A 21489-nucleotide genomic window follows, 5' to 3' on the forward strand; every position below is an offset into this window, starting at 1 on the left:
GAGCAACTTTCCATTCTCTTGCTCGCCCTGTCCTTTTCTCTTTCCATATTACCTCCTCCTAGCTTCTAAGTCTTCTACTATGTATCTTCTTTTCTTGGAATGATCTGGAATTAACAATTTTCTTTTATACATGTGAAAACAAAATATAGCACCAGCATGATTCAAAACATAAGAAATACCAACTATTATATAAACTACATGAATATCTTCTTGGTAAAAAACTGTATTTGAGTATGTGCCACCATGATTTGCCTAAGGAAGCAATCTACTAGAAGGGTTTACACAGCTAAAAACTATATGTGTGTATTAAAAAAAAAAAAAACCATATGCATAGCTCTTTAACTTTCGCTGACAGAAGGTAAAATGCAAGTTCTGTAAATAACTGACTTACACACTGTGACAATATGTATTAATATTCTGTAACATCTGAAAGTTGTAATTCTCTACTCAGTAGATGACTTAGCTATCATGAGCTAAAACAAAAAAGATACTAACCCAAGAAAAGTAAAATCTTAAATATATTAACTAGCAAGATGCATATTACATTATTACTGTGAGACCATGCCTCCAAGTGAGCCAAATTAGAAATTTCAGAGCACATAAAATCTTCTAAAGATTTCTCATCATAGGCACAATTTAATACAAAAATATATTTAACACTTAATAAGCTAGAAGATCCATTTAAGAGTCTCCAACATAGGAAAGGGGAAGGAGTGAGTGATGACAACATAAAAAAAGCACGCATAGATACAAACGGTTCTACTTAAATGATTATTTTCTTCATCTGCAAGGGGTGAACAGCTATTTACAGCAAACCAAGTTACTAAGCAGGTTAACAGTCAGTGCACAGGTTGGATAAGTCAGAGCACCCACGTCAGACAACTTATGAAGTATTCAACTCAAAAATTTACTCAGACTTCAGTCAACCTTACAGTCTAGTATACTCACACTCATGTTGAAGTGAGAACTTCATCATTCAGAATCCTCCACCATGCGTCTTGTATTTTAAAGCCTTTAGAATCACCATCTACTCCTTCTCCAAATGAACACAAAAGTACCAGAGGGGCAATCTGCACCAAACCTAAGAGATGCTGTTTTAAACACACCTATACTTTGATTTAATGGAAATTTAATGGAAGGTGGAGAAATAAAAGTAATTTTTTTAAAGCAGTTAACGCAGAAATATATATTTTTAATTCTAAATACAAGGTTTCCTATAATTTTTGAACACTGAGTAACAGTCCTCACATGATTTGAACTGAAAATTCAAGTGTGAACTCTGAAGCAATAACTTCATGATTTTAGAATCCTCCACAATCATAAATGAAAAGTTCGCCAAAGATAGATAAGACAACAAATATGTCAATAACCATATTTTCAAGACTCATGATGTTCTTTCCTTCAGCCTAGATGGAACTAGGTATCCAATACTTTTTTAAACACCAATTTTTCTTTTCAGAAAACATCTACTTGGCTTCTGGATCTCTTCTTTAAATGAAAATGGGAGAGCATTCTCTTCTCTCTTGCTAGTACCAAAAAGCCACTCAGAATTCACATTAGGAAGAAAGTCCACATAGATATAAAGTATCTATGAAAAAGTAACAAAGGTGAGGAAGCATGAAGACAGTTTAGCTAAGTCAGTGTGGAATAATAACTTCTTTCAAAGAAATTATCATTCCCTCAAAACCAGATTAAGTCATATTAGCTCTGCCAACATTCTGGATGCTTTTCCCATATTTTCTTTTGAAAAGAAATACTAAAATATTAATGTATGATACCATGCTTCAGCCAAACAGACATGTAAATAAATGGCATTCTAAAATCATACCCTTTAGCTCAATGTAAATAAAATATATCTAATCTTAACACTGAGTCCAGTTAGTAACACAAAATTATGGCAGATTCTTCAAAGTGAATGAGGTATTTCGATTTTTCAAAACGACAAGTGTGCAGCATTGAGCTTGGAGGTAAATAATAAAAATCAGTAACAAGGTTAAAAATAACTTCAAGCTCCTTTTATACTATCTAACCTGAGCTTAGAGGGAAATTATTAAACCTTAGCAATATATAGCCAGCAAATCATTTAGCATCAAATATTTTGAAGCAAAAAAAACCTAATTCATTCAAGAGTAATCTTTTGAAGTAATTTGGTATAAGATTTCCAAAAGTTGGTAATCAGACAATTTATCACAAACAAAAGGGAATCTCCTAAAATATGTATGTAGTTCATAGATTTGGCTTTCCAATAAATTAGCAAAAAAATTATTTTTTGACTGTTAAATTATCTTCTAATTCCCTCTGTTTCATTGGCATTCAGTAGAAAAAATGTTCATCATTTTGAAACATTTTGTAGACAATCTGGGGATAAATATTTTTAATGGCAACATTTGCTTTTTAATAAGGAAAACATAGAATTATGCATTAGCAAATTTTTTACAATAAAAGAATATATTCAGTCAGTGGTCAGGAAATCTGCATTCTATTTGTTGCTCCACTGATAACAGAAATGGTTACTTGGCTTAAGTCAGCCTTTTTGTGCCTGAGTTTCATTCTCTGTAAAATGGGGACAAGAATATCTATGCTACATTATTCACAGGAATATTCTGAGGATAAAGTAAAACACTAGAAAGCACTTCCATTTTTAAACAATATAAATGCTATGTCATGATACTGTTAATAATTTTACAGGTACCTCTTAACATTTCCCAGTCAGATATGTGCTTCAGGTAGGTTTTCCTACAAGATCATAGGTTGAAATTTAATTTGATTTTATTTAAAAAATAATAAATCACAAAACTAGAATGTTCGAACAAGGTCACTTAACCCTCTCACCAGGTTTTATTATCATTATCATTATTATTATTACTTTTTAGCTGTATGTTTAAAAGAGGAGATTTTTAATATGTCAGCCTAACTGGAAAAATGTGTCTCTGGCACAGGTGGTTTTCAGAAGAAACGTCGATCTTCAAAAGAGCTTTATCCTCGGCTTTTGTTTTAAAGTGCAGGACCTGGGAGGGGAGGCCAGAGCGGGCCTTCTGGGTCTGTCACTGAGGAACCAGTTCCCTCAAGGACGCCAGAGCAGCATGGATGCGCACGTGCAGTCTGTTTTCAAAATCATAGCCAGAGAAATCCTCCTGTAAGAGCAAAGAAAACACTTGTGGGATCTAATAGCTTAGCTTTCACAGGGCCTCATGGTACACGCCACACTGAATTTCATTCTTCCCAAAGAAAAATTCCTTCCACGTCCAGTCAAGAGTTCACAACCACTTAATTTTCTTATTTGCAAAACCTCAAACTTTTGTGTTCCTTTTCAAAATGTCAACTGACTGTCAATAATACTCTCTTGGGAAAATTTTCCTCATGTTATTTCTGAAGCCATCTTCTTAACTGGTGCTCAGTGGAAGTTACTGTTAGAAATTCTTAATTCAAGATCATAGCTATGAAATCAAACACCAAGTCTAGAGTTTATAAAACAGGATGAACAAATTAATGAGTTTCTTATGATCTCAGTAATTTCACTTAAAATCAAGTGTTCACTGGATTAGTTATAAAGTTTTCTTTCTAGAAATATTATCAACCAGAACAATCTTTTCACAAAATTTCTTGACTTTAGAGTCAGGGGTACACTACAGAGGATAAGAAGGGCCACTGGCGTATGGTAGATTCAGTAGTTTTACCTTTGCTTGTAGAAGTAGAGTTCTGCCCCTTGCTACAGTCTATGAAGGTAAGAAAAACAGATTATCTCTTAATATCTGTACTTCTCTATATTTAAACAGAAAATGTTGCAACAGGAGGATATGTTAATTAAAACAATTCATGGTAGACAAGGAGGTAAGTCTACTGCTCAGTCAAGTATAATGACAATTTCTCTTCAACCGAAAGATGTTTATTAGTTTATATCAAGGCATTACTTGATAAGTAATTTTTCCTAATCATCACTGTTATTCTATAAAAGGCAACAGCCTCAAAGAGTTATCATAGCTGTTAAAATCTCACTAAACAACTTTGAATTAATGATAATCAACAGCTTTTATTTGAAATCAGTAAGTTATATCTCCTTTTGAAGGTATTATTGAGTGAGACCATCAAATTCGTTTTTCATGAAATAGGTCAGTCTTGTCATACTTTACAGAGATGGAGAGGTAGAGATAGTACATACATATACTATATATACACATTATAATATACATATGTGGGTGTATGTATATGAATGTATACATTATTAATACTGCATTAAGAGTAAAACTTTCATTAAAATGAAGAATATAAAAAAATACAAAAATAATGAATATAATGATGACAGGAGTGTCTATCCAAATTCATAAAAACTACATCTTCTGCTTCAGTAAAATTAAGCCTTTCCAATTAAAAGCAAGATAGACTAAATATTTAAGGATCAGGCTACAGCTATATTTCTGTTTTCTATTATGGTAAAATTAAGACTTTCCAATTAAAAGCAAGATAGAACAAACATTTAAGGAACAGACTAGAGCTGTATTTCTGTTGATTTAGCCCAATTTTTACAAAGCCCATATACTTGAAAGCTTGGCTGAATTAATTTACTGAGAAATGGTAATTTAGAAAGCCAATATTATGTAACTGAGCTTCCAAAGAAACCTATCAAGCAAATGTGAACACTGTTGAAAACTTCTTTAGAAAAAAACAAAACTATCCTGTTTTACACATCTTAGTAGTAACTGCCAACTAAGATTTGTATGTATGGATTTGTATGGCATTCTAAAATTTTTAAAGCAATCACACAATTTATTTGGAGAATAAATTCTCCAAATGTATTCTCATCACAATCTTTATTAAATTGGCAAGGCAGGTATTACTATCCCATTTTACAGACTGACAGGAAGGTATGTGGTTAGGTAACTTAACCAATGTCATACACTAAAATAAATGGCTCGGCTACAATCATAACCCAATTCTGAATTCTGAGGAAACCACAACAGGTCATATCACACCATTTTGAAAAAGGCAATGGTTCTCCTTCAATTGAATCACTGTCCAAAAAGTTACATTCTTAATGCTAACTCCAGAGAAGAATTTACTCCTTCAGGTTAGGATGATGGGATTAGTAGCTTCTCAGACTCTACTCAACTGAAATCAAGGAAAATAAAATAAAGAACGGTATGTTCAATCGATTTATTTTAAATGAAAGACGCTTTGTCCCTGCTCATTTGCACATTTTTGCTGACGAACATTATTAAAAATATGTAAGAGCTTACCTCTGGTTTGTCTAAGAGAAGACAGCCAAGTTCATAGCAAGCATATGGCTGAACGTACAAGTTATGCTGACGACACAATTCATCTTTAACAGCTCGATGAAAGAACTGAAAGTAAGACAAATGTTACTGGAATTAATTTATTCTCCTATTAAGCTTAAGACTCATCACAATCTTCAGAGGTGAGAAAAGGGACTCGTTTTCTTTCTGTATTCTGTAACAGATTTTTTTTCTTCTTTTTCTCATCTTTATTCCTTCACATCCATTCCCACCTACATCCCTGGTACCCTCGTCTCTCACCTTAGAAGTTTTTATGTGCTTATCTGGTGAACTTCCTCTAGACTGTTACCCGCCAGTGAGCCCATTTTACCTACTTATTTTTTCAGGTCACACAACTGCCTCTGCTGACTTTGTGGGTAAGACTCTGCACCTCAAAGTCAGAACATCTCCCCCCACCCCCCACTGTTTTCATATTTAAAGCAGAGAACACACAAGACAAGAATCATCTCTTGCCATGGGGAGTATCTTGGTGGTACATAAAACATGTGATCACAAATAAGCCATTTAGAGCTGTTATAACTTTATCTTAAAAAATTCTAAAGAGTAATCAAAGTAACACTAAGACTACTTCTTCAAAAAAATCCAACCAAATAAAAAACAGGGTAAGAAAAATGCCCCCAACTGAAAAGAATTAATCGTTCTTTTTTCACATATGTTCATAAAATATCTTAAACCAACAACTTTCTAGAACTTAGCTCCAGTATTCCATCAGTAATCTCTGGTTATAAAGAGGGAGGAAAAATGAACACACCTGACATGCCAGTAAGTTTTGTATTTATTTAACTACAAGGCTTTAGTTTGCTCTTTCAAATTGCCTCATTTCTTCCTCTCTCCAACTGAGGCTGCCATCTTTGTGAACAGTGCCAAAAAAGAAGTCCATAAGTAAAGAAGAATCCTGTTATATGAATCTGAAATCGTACTAAAAATTAGTGTTAACCATCTTCAACTATCTAATATCTGAGGAGATGATCCTAATCAAATAAAGTGGATAAAGTTCAAATGCACTGGAAGGTTTGGTTTTCTTTGTTGCTTTTTCATTTTTCTTATTCACAAGTGCATACATAGGTGTTCAAAATTTATTTTCTTTGGCCATGATAGCAACATTAACAGTTTACCTGAACAGCATCTTCTGAGTTTCCTAGACATTTGTGTATGGCACCAAGAAGCAAATACTTTAATCCAACAACAGATGAATCATCCACTTCATGGCAAGCTTAAAGGAAAGAGGAGTGAAAAGAGCAAGAAGGAAATACATGTGCTTAATATCTTAAATACCATTTTTAGGTAAATATTTCATCGTTAAGGTAACTGGTGCAGTTCATGTTTCTGCTCCCTGAAATCCAGCAGGCAGCCCTTCTTCATCCACTAGTGAGCGTCCTTAGTCAAAGAAAAGCAATGATATCAAACTTCGTAGAGCTGAGAAGACTCAAATTTATCACATTAATTTCAAAAGACACGCAATAGGCGCCTTTACACATTTGTAGGAGGTGCTGCACTAGTCACTGAGAGGGCTCAGACTCCAAGAAGCTCAGCATACACTCCGGAAAATGGGCACAAATATTGAAGGGTTGTGGACGTTTTCCAAGGCAATGAAAAAGATGGAAAATGGAAACATAATGAAGTTAATAAAGGAGAAAAGATGGAAACATTACTTCTGTGGACCAGTAAGAAATAGAGGTTCTTGATGTTTGGTAAGATTTTATACATACACATAACAGCATACATATATAGACATATAAAATGTGCTCAAAGATATGGAACAAGTAATTGCAAGAGCTGGATAGAGCGGTGAGGAGGTAACTGTCAATGTGTAGAAACAGGAGTTGCCCCCAAAAGCCAGAAACCAAAAGCTCTCAAGACAGCAATGTTAAGGAAAGGGGAACGCCTGCCCACCCACCTGCCTGCCACTCATTCATCCATTCATTTACTGAGCACCTACTATGTGCCAAGCAGTTCTAGGTGCTTGGAATACAGCTGTGACCAAAACAGACAAAAGCTCCTACCCTTAAAAAGCTTACATTTTGTGGAGGAGATACAACACATAAGATAAGTAGGAAAAATATGTTAAATAAGTGTAAGTGGTAAGGTATGAAATAAAGCCAGGAAGGGTGTGTGCATGTATATCAGAGAGGTACAGTGTCAGCCTCACTGCAAAGATAACATTTACGTAAAGACCTGAAGGAATGAGTGAACGAGCCATGTGGATGTTTGAGGAGGAGCATCTCCCCCAAGAGAGTAGCAGAGAGAATGGCAGGTGCAAAGGCACTGAGGCCAGCGGTGAGGAGTGCGGCTGCAGCTCAGTGAGCAAGATGTAATGGAGTTTGGGGTTACAGGCTGCAGGGCATTAGAGGCCACTACTCATCATGAGATGTGAGACCATCAGGGGCTTCTGAGAAGTGGCGTGACATGATACAATTTAGCTGCTGTGCTGAAAATATGCAGGCACAACTTAAAAATGCAGGAGGAGGAATGCAGCAGGAAAGAAACCATAAGACAAAGATACAAGAATCTAATCAGCTCTCTTGATAAGGGCAGTTACAGATGAGGACTCTGATTAGCTGGACGTATAAAACTGTGAGCTTAATAAATGCATATGACCCACATCATCCACCATAAGCTTTTTCGGGAACTTACACTTGCCAGAAAGATCTTCACTGTACTCTATACAACTGGACCAATTTGGATCATTACTGCTTAACACTGGGGAATGATATAATCTAATGAATAAATCTCAGAATTGGGTTAACCTTTAACAAAGATATTAACAAGTTATCTCATGTTCGCACCACACCCTGCCTCCCTCTCCATGGCTGCATCTTTGTTGTTAGTTGATTTTGATACCTGGAAAGGGGTTCCAAGACTATTTAGTCAAATCCCGCCTAAATGATCATAATTCTTGTGCCTCTCCCTAATGCCTATCTTAACACTTGTATATGTGTTTTAATGACCTATAACATGTGATCCTGCACTTGTACCTAAAAGGAATACTTAAAATCATTTACAGCTCCTTTCGGTTAGACATTGGTAAATATTCTATACTCACTTCATCAACAAGGGATGGGTTTATACTTGTACAAATCCTTTTTAAATGCACACAGCAGAAAGGACACATCCAAAAACATTTTGTTTCCTTTCAAGTGGTCCCCTTGGAAGGATTACACAGCTGCACTTACTACAGGGCCTCTGGACAAAACCTCTTTTGGAGTTAGGTTACTCTGATCTCTGGAATATCAACACCTACAAACTTTTAGTCTTTGAGAGTGGACCTCTTTTTTGGGAAATAGACAAAAGGCATCTGCCAGGAAGTCTGATGAAAAAGGTATGTGATCCAATAATTTATCGAGAAATCTGACAAATTTTTTACAGGCTAACAAACTATTTCTGAAATAAGTCCAAAATATTAATACTAAATGTCTTTTGAGAAAGGCCACCTTCTGTGTAAATGTGAATATATCTCTAAAGATACTTACTTTCTATGAAACCATTTTTTTGATGTATGCATTTTTATTTAACACAGCAGCATCATCTTGCAATCAAACTTCTAGCTGCAGAATTTAAATATGTTCAAACCCCCGGAAGATGAAGTTTTGTGTAGGGCAGTTTAGAGCCTTGCAACTTGATGTGTTGTCCGCAGGCCAGCAGCAGGAGTGTCACCTCACTCCAGGGATCTGGGCGAGTCAACTTTTCTGAGCCTCGGTTTCCTCCTTATAAAGAGTATGGCAACATCGTCTGCCTTTCCTACCTCCCTGGGTTTTAGTCTGTAGCAAATTAAATAAGTTGCCAGACTATTTAGGAAAAAAAGGTCATTTTATTTCTTTAATAGCCAACAAAGCTCAATTTATTATTTAAAGATTTGGTTTATTCTTCCTGTGAATTTTTCTTACCACTGTAATAGAAATAACTTTATCAAGGTTATACTATTATAACCTACAGTCTTGAGGATTTTTAAAAATATTTGCATTAAAAAGTTAGGCTCTAATTATTCTCCTAGGTATCTAACCCAGAGAATTCAGCGTGTATGTCCACATAAAAGACTGACATTTATGTTGTACACTTACGTTCGTAACAGCTTTATCCATGATAGTTAAAAGCCAGAAACAAACAAATGTCCTTCAATGGGAGAATGAATAAAAAATTGCAGCATAGGTGTAGCTGTATAATGGAATACCACATAGCAAGTAAAAGCAACAAGCCACTGATATAGACTACAACATGGATACAGCTCAGACATAAGGCTGAGCATATGAGCCAGGCACAAAAACAGTACACATTGTATGAGTCTACTCATATGAAGTTCAAGACATGCAAAACTACTCTATGGAGACAGAAATCAGAGAAGTGATTGCCTTGGGGTGGGCGCTGACTGAGAGGGACACAAGGGAGATACAAGACATAAGTAGGAAAAATATATTAAATAAGTGGTAAGGTATGAAATAAACTCTGCACTTTATATCTGAATCATACCTATATGAAATACAGTGCTTTCTTTAAGGGGGAAAAATGTATGCTTCCAGTAGCCCCCACGGCTATAAAATTAATGACTTTTATAATCAGTGTGCATCACCCTATACTCCAAACAGTGCAAGCATATGTGTTTTCTTAGAGCCTCCTCTTCCTATCACCGAAATGACTAATTTTCCTCAATCACTAAACCGTTTATCCAAGAATGACAGATTTGTACCTGAATCAGATAATATTAATGAGAAAATGGAAATACCAAAAAAATAAAACACCCCAAACCAATATGTACAGCTTTTTTTGTTTTTTACCTTGACTCATCCTCTGCAGGTTGGGAAAGGAGCAGTTTGGAAGGGCTTTCCACAAGTACAGGACTTCAATGGAGGCCAGCACACAGAGCACTTTGGAAGGTGTTTGTTTCCGAAATCTCTCTGCCTGCAAGTAGTTAGAATATTGCGCTACATTTTTCCAAAGCAAATTCAAATAAAAACACTACTTCAGAGATGTTTAAAAGTGCACAGTTCATATTTAACATGAACTGCCCTCTTCTACAAACTTAAAAATGAAGCTTTCCCTGTATAAGTTTAAAAATTTTGCTTCCAGTTTTTAATCTATTGGTAGATGTGCCTTTCATTCATTATTCAACTCACTCTACTATCAAGATCCGGGGTATGACACAACGGAATATTACTTGGCTGTAAGAAAATGAAGTTCTGAGACATGCTGCAACATAGAAGAACCTTGAAAACATTATGCTCAGTGAGTGAGATAAGAAAAGTACGTAAGGACGAATACTGTATAATATAATTTATAAGAGATGACTAGAAACAGTGACTTCTCAGAGCTAGAAAGCAGGTTAGAGGTTACCAGGGGATGGGAGGTGGACGGAAGGGGAGTGTTTGTTTGGAAAAAAGAAAAAGAAAAAGAAAAAGAAAAAAGAAAAATAAAGATCCAGAGTATATTTTGAAAACTGGGGGATGAGACCAGATTAATCTTAGCTTAAATCAACAGAATTCATTAAAGCTGGATCATGAATTAAAAAACTCATAGGATCTATCCAAATAGATGTTAAGACTAGATACACTTTGTAGTTATGGCATTACTGACTTTTAGGTTTTCTACTTGGTCCCAATAATCTCAGCTGCATTCCAATTATAATCTAATTTATTTTCAAACTAGTTCATGAAATGCTCATTAAATAAAAAACTTAGAAAGCTAAAATCATGGAAAATTCAGGACAAGATGCCAGGTGACCCAACGTAATTCAGCTAAACTTTATTCTTAAAACTACAGAATAAATTAGGAACACTGTACCTACAGTCCTAGGCCTTTATGCTGGTAAACCGGATGCATGCTTTTGTTTTTAATTAAGTCAAAATGTGACCTGTTCACTACCGTGAGCAGCAGAGCCTGCATCTCTCACGTAGGCTTGTCTTCTGAAACAACTTCATTCTTTAGGACAGATACTTTCCCTCCATACCTATGCTCATTATCTCTGCAGGGTCTGCAATGTCTCTACTGGTTAAAAAAGAAGACACAGCCATGGCAGCAGCATCTGCTTTAGTTATTTACAGCCAAACACAGGCTCTCTATTCAAAGAAGACACAAGTAGGGTCATAGGAGTAAATTCTCTCTCTGCAGTGGTACATCTTACAAGGCTAGTAAGCTGCCAGATTTGAATATAATTTCCTAAAACCTGTACGAGGTTGTACTGGTTACAAATGCTATCATAAATAACACAGCAGACCAATAGATTACCACATACCTTTTTCACTGAGAACTGTTCAATCTGATTGTTTTTCCTTTTGAAGAGTTTCTGAACTTCTTTAAAGACAATCTGTGCCCCATCCACATCACCAGTGGCTCCCTGGCATACTGCAAGAAATCACAATTGCATTACTTAATCATTAGGGAAAAATACTACTGAAGGATAGCCATGTTGTTATTTGGAAAATGTTACCAAGGAACAGGTGGGTGCAAATATTTCTAAAAGGCAGTATGTGAAGGACTACACCATCTGTGTCGGTTTGAATGTATTATGTTCCCCCAAATGCCATTATCTTTGATGTAATCTTGTGTGGGCAGAGGTATCAGTGTTGATTAGGTTGTAATTCTTTGACTGTTTCCATGGAGATGTGTCCCACACAACTGTGGGTGATGACTCTGATTGGATAATTTCCATGGAAGTGTTACCCCACCCATTCAGGCTGGGTCTAAATTAAATCACTGGAGCCATATAAATGAGATGACAAACAGAAGGAACTCAGTGTAGCTGAGAGTGACATTTTGAAGAGGAGCTACAGCCAAGAGGGATACTTTGAAGAATGCACAGAAGCTGAGAGAGTAGCTGCAGATGAGAGACAGTTTGAAGGTGGCCGTTGAAAGCAGACTCTTGATCCAGAAAAGCTAATAGAGGACAAACACCCCAAGAGCAACTAAGAGTGACATTTTTGAGAAACTGCAGCCTAGAGAGGAACGTCCTGGGAGAAAGCCATTTTGAAACCAGAAATTTGGAGCAGATGCCAGCCACGTGCTTTCCCAGCTAATAGAGGTTTTCCAGACACCACTGGCCATCCTCCAGTGAAGGCACCCTTTGTTGATGGACACTTTATGGCCTTAAAACTGTAACTCTGTAACCAAATAAACCCCCCTTATAAAAGCCAATCCATTTCTGGTGTTTTGCATTCCGGCAGCATTAGCAAACTAGAACACCATTCTCCACTGATGAAAAGCTATTTTCCAGGAGCCTGAATTCCTAGGGCTTTGGGGGCACATGGTTAAAGCCATGATCCTTGTCTTACTGCTAGGAAGATAGTCTTTCATGTAACAAAATCCTCAGCTATTGTGCAACCTAGTTGGAGCTCACATGCTCAGACAGTGGAATAAAAAGGAATCTAGGAAAGAACAATGAGGAGGATCATGAAAGCTTCATGGTGGAAGGAGGCTATTCCTGTGCCTGGAAAGAAAAGCATGAATTAAATTCTACACTGTTCATTGACCACCCACCAGGTACACGCCAACAGGAAAACATGAAGAAGAAAAACACTTGCTTGTATTCTATAGAAACTTAAAATTTAGCTGGCGAGATGACAAATACACCCATCCAGTCCCATGGCTACTATACATACAGTGATAGAAGTCCATTAGGGTCGGGGAAAGGGAAGGGTTATTTTTCTTTAGCATGACCAGGGAAGGCTTGGAGGAGCCAGGAGAGATTGAGCTTAACCTTGAAGGATGGGTAAGATTTTGACAGTCTGCACACCATCTTCATCCCATTCCCAACCATGACACAAAGACTTAATCAGACTCCCTCTGCTTCACCTGCTCTCTCCCTTCTCCAAAATTCACACCCAGATTCGGTCCATCTCCTAATGAAATTTTACAAACTTCTCTTTGTCACCCTCTTCTCAACTCCTTTGGCACTAACTCCATTTCTATTAATTTTTTTTGTTATGTATTGTCTTAGCCACGTGTGGTTTTTCCTCCCCTAGTTGAACTTATGTTGATTGTCTAGTTCTTCCTCCTTTGTCTGAGCACCCTGAAACCCAGGGAGGCCCTAACTTTGGCCTCTGTGGGCTTGGCCAAGCAGAGTACAGAGCAGGGCATATCGCAACGATCAGCAGAGCCAGGAGGGAGAAGCAGCAAGAGCTGTGGCATGCTGAGGATGATGCAGTGATGGGAAAGCCGGAAGTTTCCCACTAGGGAATGAGGGACGAGGTTGAATGTTCAAAGGAAGGGACAGCCCCATTCCTAGGTACAGGGCCATCCAAGATGACCTCCTCAGCTTCAGCAGTAACATTCCCAAACCAGAAGGGAGCTCAGTGATTGTGTATAACCACCCCCAACATTTTAAAGATCAGAGCATGCAGAGGCCTGGGTAAGTGAAGAGACCTGCCTAAGGTTTCAAAGTAAACCAGTGAAAAAGACTAACTTCTGCTGCTCCTAGCATGTGGTCTTCCTCAGAGAAGTCAGAACCTTTTTACAGAGTAGCATAATTTTTTTTAAAAAGGGGGAGTGTGTCATCAACAACTGCAGCCTCAGAACCACCCAGGCTGGCCTCCAACACTGAAACCTCAGACCCCAAAAAATAAGCACCAGCCTCCTCGCGCAAGGTCAGGGGACACTGCTTTCAAAGACGCAGACATTTGGAAGCACCATCTTAGATGCTGAGCGCTAATCAAAATTTAGAAGGTTTGGTTCTTCCACTAAGACTAAGTTTACACCATCCCATGGGTGACAGTGTAATCTCTTAAATTTGATACAATTTCAAACATACAGAAAAGATGAATGAACAGTTCAAGGATCTGAGCCCCCGTGGCTGCGTTTATGGCCTTGGGCTGCTCATCTTGTCCAGAGCTGCCCACCAACCTGCCTCCTGCTCTTCACTGCCACCTCCAAGGGCAGCTGCTACAGGGGCCGCCTCCAATTACCTGACAGACAGAACCCTTCCCCTCCTCTTGCTCTCTCTATATTAAGCCATTCATGCATCTACAAAATTCCCTTGGCAGAGGCAGAGATTAGGATCTTTCATGCTTGTCACCTCCTATAACTAATATAGTCCTGGGATTTCCAAATCTTTAGAGAAGAACTGACCTTCTATATGGCCACACTGTCAATTCATTTCCTCATAGTCTATGCCCAAAAAAGACTAAAAAAAAAAGCTGCTCACAATGGCTTGTGACCCAAGTACACCTTAATGACCGTTACAGTTGTGTGGTTCTTTTCCTGAGGAATCCTGGCTCACTCACTCCTCGCGTGCTGGGCACATCGAGATCGCGCAGGAGACAGGCACACCTTGGAGATACTGTAGGTTCAGTTCCAGACCAATGCAATAAAGCAAATATCGTGATAAAGCAAGCCACAATTTTTTTTATTTCCCAGTGCATATAAAAGTTATATTTACACTGTTCGGTAGTCTATTAAGTGTGCAATAGCATTATGTCTAAAACAGCAATGTACGTACCTTAATTTAAAAAATACTGTCTTGCTAAACACTGCTAATCATCATCTGAGCCTTCAGTGGGTCGTTATCATTTTGCTGGCGGAGGGGCTTGTCTCCATGTTGATGGTTGCTGATTCACCAGGGTGGTGGTTGCTAAAGGTTGGGTGGCCGTGGCAATTTCTTAAAATAAGACAACAATGTAGCTTGCCACATCGATAGTCTCTTCCTTTCACGGAACAGTTCTCTGCAGCATGCAATGCCGCCTGATAGCATTTTACCCACAATAAAACTTTTTTCAAAATTGGAGTCAATCCTCTCAAACCCTGCTGCTTTTTTATCAACTAAATTTCTGTAATATTCTAAATCCTTTGATGTCATTTCAAAAATGTTCACAGCATCTTCACCAAGAGTAGATTCCATCAGAAGAAACCACTTTCTTTGCTCATCCATGAGAAAAAACTCCACATCTATTCAAGTTTTATCATGAGATTGTAACAATGCAGTCACATCTTCAAGCTCCACAAATGGTGAATCTTTTCAAGCAGATTTTCCATTGACTTTGCCCAGATCCATCAGAGGAATAACTATCTATGGCAGCTATAGCCTTTTTTTTTTTTTTTTTTTTTTTGGCTTTTATAAAAGGGGGTTTATTTGGTTACACAGTTACAGTCTTAAGGCCATAAAGTGTCCAGGGTAACACATCAGCAATCAGATACCTTCATTGGAGGATGGCCAATGGTGTCTGGAAAACCTCTGTTAGCTGGGAAGGCATGTGGCTGGCATCTGCTCCAAGTTCTGGTTTCAAAATGGCTTTCTCCCAGGACGTTCCTCTCTAGGCTGCAGTTCCTCAAAAATGTCACTCTTAGTTGCACTTGGGATATTTGTCCTCTCTCAGCTTCTCCGGAGCAAGAGTCTGCTTTCAACGGCCATCTTCGAACTGTCTCTCATCTGTAGCTCCTGTGCTTTCTTCAAAGTGTCCCTCTTAGCTGTAGCTCCTCTTCAAAACATCACTCACAGCTGCACTGAGTTCCCTCTGCCTGTCAGCTCATTTATATGGCTCCACTGATCAAGGCCCACCCAAAGGGCGGGCCAACACTCCATGGAAATTATCCAACTAGAGTCATCACCCACAGCTGGGTGGGATGCATTCCAAAGAAACACTCAAAGAAATCTAATCAACGCTGATAATGTCTGCCAACACATGATTACATCAAAGATAATGGCGTTTGGGGGACACAATACATTCAAACTGGCACAAACCCCAAAGACTTCCAGCCAGCCAGAAAATACCGACTCTCAGAGAAAGCAAACTTTTTAAAAAGGCTTCTGAAACTGTGAGCCAATAAATTCCTGTTGTTCAGCCAATCCATTGTATGATATTTGTTTTAGCAACTGGGAAACTAAACCGTTTTTGTTACTGGAAAGTGGAGTACTGCTATAACAAATATCTAAAAATGTGGAAATGGCTTTGGAATTGGGTAATGGGTAGAGGCTGGAAGAATTGTGAGGTGCTTGATAGAAAAACCCTGGATTGCTTTGAAGAGGCTGTTGGTAGAAATACGGACATTAAAGGTATTTCTGATGAGGACTTAAAAGGACATGATGAATGTGTTATTGGAAATTGGAAGAAAGGCCACCCTTGTTATAAAGCGGCAGAGAACTTGGCAAAATTGTGTTCTGATGTTGGACTGAAAGTGGAACTTGTAAGCGATCAACTTGGATATTTAGTTGAGATTTCCAAGCTAAGTGTGGAAGGTACTGCCTGGCTTCTCCTGGAAGCTTGTAGTAAAATGTGAAAGGAAAGGAATAACTAAGAATGAAACTCTTTTTTTTTTTTTTTTTTAATCATTTTATTGAGATATATTCACATACCACGCAGTCATACAAAACAAATTGTACTTTCGATTGTTTACAGTACCATTACATAGTTGTACATTCATCACCTAAATCAATCCCTGACACCTTCATTAGCACACACACAAAAATAACAAGAATAATAATTAGAGTGAAAAAGAGCAATTGACGTAAAAAAGAACACTGGGTACCTTTGTCTGTTTGTTTCCTTCCCCTACTTTTCTACACATCCATCCATAAACTAGACAAAGTGGAGTTTGGTCCTTATGGCTTTCCCAATCCCACTGTCACCCCTCATAAGCTACATTTTTATACAACTGTCTTCGAGATACATGGGTTCTGGGTTGTAGTTTAATAGTTTCAGGTATCCACCACCAGCTACCCCAATTCTTTAGAACCTAAAAAGGGTTGTCTAAAGTGTGCGTAAGAGTGCCCACCAGAGTGATCTCTCGGCTCGTTTTGGAATCTCTCTGCCACTGAAGCTTATTTCATTTCCTTTCACATCCCCCTTTTGGTCAAGAAGATGTTCTCCATCCCACGATGCCGGGTCTACATTCTTCCCCGGGAGTCATATTCCACGTTGCCAGGGAGATTCACTTCCCTGGGTGTCTGATCCCACGTAGGGGGGAGGGCAGTGATTTCACCTTTCAAGTTGGCTTAGCCAGAGAGAGAGGGCCACATCTGAGCAACAAAGAGGCATTCAGGAGGAGACTCTTAGGCACAAATACAGGGAGGCCTAGCCTCTCCTTTGCAGCAACCGTCTTCCCAAGGGTAAAACTTATGGTAGAGGGCTCAACCCATCAAACCACCAGTCCCCTATGTCTGTGGTCATGTTAGCAACCATGGAGGTGGGGTAGGCGAATATCCCTGCATTCTCCACAGGCTCCTCAAGGGGACACTACATCTTTTTTTTTTTTTTCCTTGTTTTTTTTTCTTTTTTTTTTTTTTTTTAACTTTCCCTTCTTTTTAAAATCAACTGTATGAAAAAAAAGTTAAGAAGAAAACAAACATACAATAAAAGAACATTTCAAAGAGACCATAACAAGGGAGTAAGAAAAAGACAACTAACCTAAGATAACTGCTTAACTTCCAACATGTTCCTACTTTACCCCAAGAAAGTTACATAATATAGCAACATTTCAGTGAACTTGTTCCTACTACATCCATCAGAAATTAACAGACCATAGTCATTTCTGGGCATCCCCAGAACGTTAAATAGCTTATCCGTTCTTCTTGGATTATTGTTCCCCCTTCCTTAATTGCTCTCTACTGCTACTTCCCCTACATTCTACATTATAAACCATTTGTTTTACATTTTTCAAAGTTCACATTAGTGGTAGCATATAATATTTCTCTTTTTGTGCCTGGCTTATTTCGCTCAGCATTATGTCTTCAAGGTTCATCCATGTTGTCATATGTTTTACCAGATCGTTCCTTCTTACTGCCGCGTAGTATTCCATCGTGTGTATATACCACATTTTATTTATCCACTCATCTGTTGAAGGACATTTGGGTTGTTTCCATCTCTTGGCAATTGTGAATAATGCTGCTATGAACATTGGTGTGCAGATATCTGTTCGTGTCACTGCTTTCCAATCTTCCGGGTATATACCGAGAAGTGCAATCGCTGGATCGAATGGTAGCTCTGTATCTAGTTTTCTAAGGAACTGCCAGACTGACTTCCAGAGTGGCTGAACCATTATACAGTCCCACCAACAATGAATAAGAGTTCCAATTTCTCCACATCCCCTCCAGCATTTGTAGTTTCCTGTTTGTTTAATGGCAGCCATTCTAACCGGTGTTAGATGGTATCTCATTGTGGTCTTAATTTGCATCTCTCTAATAGCTAGTGAAGCTGAACATTTTTTCATGTGTTTCTTGGCCATTTGTATTTCCTCTTCAGAGAACTGTCTTTTCATATCTTTTGCCCATTTTATAATTGGGCTGTCTGTACTATTGTCATTGAGTTGTAGGATTTCTTTGTATATGCACGATATCAGTCTTTTGTCAGATACATGGTTTCCAAAAATTTTTTCCCATTGAGTTGGCTGCCTCTTTACCTTTTTGAGAAATTCCTTTGAGGTGCAGAAACTTCTAAGCTTGAGGAGTTCCCATTTATCTATTTTCTCTTTTGTTGCTTGTGCTTTGGGTGTAAAGTCTAGGAAGTGGCCTCCTAATACAAGGTCTTGAAGATGTTTTCCTACATTATCTTCTAGGAGTTTAATGGTACTTTCTTTTATATTGAGATCTTTGGTCCATTTTGAGTTAATTTTTGTGTAGGGGGTGAGGTAGGGGTCCTCTTTCATTCTTTTGGATATGGATATCCAACTCTCCCAGCCCCATTTGTTGAAAAGACCATTATGGCTCAGTTCGGTGACTTTGGGGGCCTTATCAAAGATCAGTCGGCCATAGATCTGAGGGTCTATCTCTGAATTCTCAATTCGATTCCATTGATCTATATGTCTATCTTTGTGCCAGTACCATGCTGTTTTGGCAACTGTGGCTTTATAATAAGCTTCAGTCAGGGAGTGTAAGTCCTCCCACTTCGTTTTTTTTTTTTTAGAGTGTCTTTGGCAATTCGAGGCATCTTCCCTTTCCAAATAAATTTGATAACTAGCTTTTCCAAGTCTGCAAAGTAGGTTGTTGGAATTTTGATTGGGATTGCATTGAATCTGTAGATGAGTTTGGGTAGAATTGACATCTTAATGACATTTAGCCTTCCTATCCATGAACATGGAATATTTTTCCATCTTTTAAGGTCCCCTTCTATTTCTTTTAGTAGAGTTATGTAGTTTTCTTTGTATAGGTCTTTTACATCTTTGGTTAAGTTTATTCCTAGGTACTTGATTTTTTTAGTTGCTATTGAAAATGGTATCTTTTTCTTGAGTGTCTCTTCAGTTTGTTCATTTCTAGCATATAGAAACATTACTGACTTATGTGCATTAATCTTGTATCCCGCTACTTTGCTAAATTTGTTTATTAGCTCTAGTAGGTGTATCGTTGATTTCTCAGGGTTTTCTAGATATAAGATCATATCATCTGCAAACAATGACAGTTTTACTTCTTCTTTTCCAATTTGGATGCCTTTTATTTCTTTGTCTTGCCGGATTGCCCTGGCTAGCACTTCCAGCACAATGTTGAATAACAGTGGTGACAGCGGGCATCCTTGTCTTGTTCCTGATCTTAGAGGGAAGGCTTTCAGTCTCTCACCATTGAGTACTATGCTGGCTGTGGGTTTTTCATATATGCTCTTTATCATGTTGAGGAAGTTTCCTTCAATTCCTACCTTTGAAGTGTTTTTATCAAAAACGGATGTTGGATTTTGTCAAATGCTTTTTCAGCATCTATTGAGATGATCAATTGATTTTTCCCTTTCGAGTTTTTAATGTGTTGTAATACGTTGATTGTTTTTCTTATGTTGAACCATCCTTGCATGCCTGGAATGAACCCCACTTGGTCATGGTGTATGATTTTTTTAATGTGTCTTTGGATTCGATTTGCAAGTATTTTGTTGAGGATTTTTGCATCTATATTCATTAGGGAGATTGGCCGGTAGTTTTCCTTTTTTGTAGCATCTTTGCCTGGTTTTGGTATTAGATTGATGTTAGCTTCATAAAATGAGTTAGGTAGTGTTCCATTTTTTTCAATGTTTTGAAAGAGTTTGAGTAAGATTGGTGTCAGTTCTTTCTGGAAAGTTTGGTAGAATTCCCCTGTGAAGCCATCTGGCCCTGGGCATTTATTTGTGGGAAGATTTTTGATGACTGATTGGATCTCTTTGCTTGTGATGGGTTGGTTGAGGTCTTCTATTTCTTCTCTGGTCAGTCTAGGTTGTTCATATGTTTCCAGGAAATTGTCCATTTCTTCTACATTATCCAGTTTGTTGCCATACAGTTGTTCATAATATCCTCTTATAATTTTTTTAATTTCTTCAGGATCTGCAGTTATGTCACCTTTTTCATTCATTATTTTGTTTATATGGGTCTTCTCTCTTTTTGATTTTGTCAGTCTAGCTAGGGGCTTGTCAATCTTGTTGATCTTCTCAAAGAACCAACTTTTGGTGATATTTATCCTCTCTATTGTTTTTTTGTTCTCTATGTCATTTATTTCTGCTTTAATCCTTGTTATTTCTTTTCTTGTACTTGGTTTAGGATTGGTTTGCTGTTCATTTTCTAGCTTCTTCAGTTGATCCATTAGATCTTTGATTTTGGCTCTTTCTTCCTTTTTAATATATGCGTTTAGTGCTATAAATTTCCCCCTTAGCACTGCTTTTGCTGCATCCCATAGGTTTTGGTATGTTGTGTTCTCATTTTCATTCGTCTCTATATATTTAGCAATTTCTCTTGCTATTTCTTCTTTAACCCACTGATTGTTTACGAGTGTGTTGTTTAACCTCCAGGTATTTGTGAATTTTCTAAGTCTCTGATGGTTATTGACTTCTAATTGTATTCCATTGTGGTCAGAGAATGTGCTTTGAATAATTTCAATCTTTTTAAATTTATTGAGGCTTGTTTTATGTCCCAGCATATGATCTATTCTGGAGAAAGTTCCGTGAGCACTAGAAAAGTATGTGTATCCTGGTGATTTGGGATGTAATGTCCTGTATATGTCTGTTAAATCTAATTCATTTATCAGATTGTTTAGGTTTTCAATTTCCTTATTGGTCTTCTGTCTGGTTGATCTATCTATAGGAGAGAGTGATGTGTTGAAGTCTCCCACAATTATTGTGGAAACATCAATTGCTTCCTTTAGTTTTGCCAGTGTTTCTCTCGTGTATTTTGTGGCACCTTGATTGGGTGCATAGACATTTACGATTGTTATTTCTTCTTGCTGAATTGCCCCTTTTATTAGTATGTAGTGGCCTTCTTTGTCTCTCAAAACATCCCTGCATTTGAAGTCTATTTTATCTGAGATTAATATTGCTACACCTGCTTTCTTTTGGCTGTA

The 21489-nt window shown here is 37.7% G+C and overlaps 1 protein-coding gene across 2 annotated transcripts in view; it reads right to left on the reverse strand.

Moving 5' to 3' along the window:
* Positions 1-2996: 2996 nt before the first annotated feature.
* Positions 2997-21489, reverse strand: part of TTC39C (tetratricopeptide repeat domain 39C) — a 168832-nt gene continuing 150339 nt past the window's right edge. For both annotated transcript variants that reach the window (XM_037806394.1, XM_037806393.1), the window contains exons 9-14: positions 11515-11624; positions 10061-10184; positions 6407-6504; positions 5235-5339; positions 3678-3716; positions 2997-3134 (exon numbers count right to left, since the gene is read on the reverse strand). In XM_037806394.1, coding sequence (XP_037662322.1) covers positions 3045-3134; positions 3678-3716; positions 5235-5339; positions 6407-6504; positions 10061-10184; positions 11515-11624 — 566 coding nt within the window. In that variant the 3' untranslated portion in view covers positions 2997-3044. The remainder of the gene's footprint in view (positions 3135-3677; positions 3717-5234; positions 5340-6406; positions 6505-10060; positions 10185-11514; positions 11625-21489) is intronic.

Source organism: Choloepus didactylus, chromosome 16 (assembly GCF_015220235.1).
Source record: "Choloepus didactylus isolate mChoDid1 chromosome 16, mChoDid1.pri, whole genome shotgun sequence".
Classification (NCBI taxonomy): domain Eukaryota; kingdom Metazoa; phylum Chordata; class Mammalia; order Pilosa; family Megalonychidae; genus Choloepus; species Choloepus didactylus.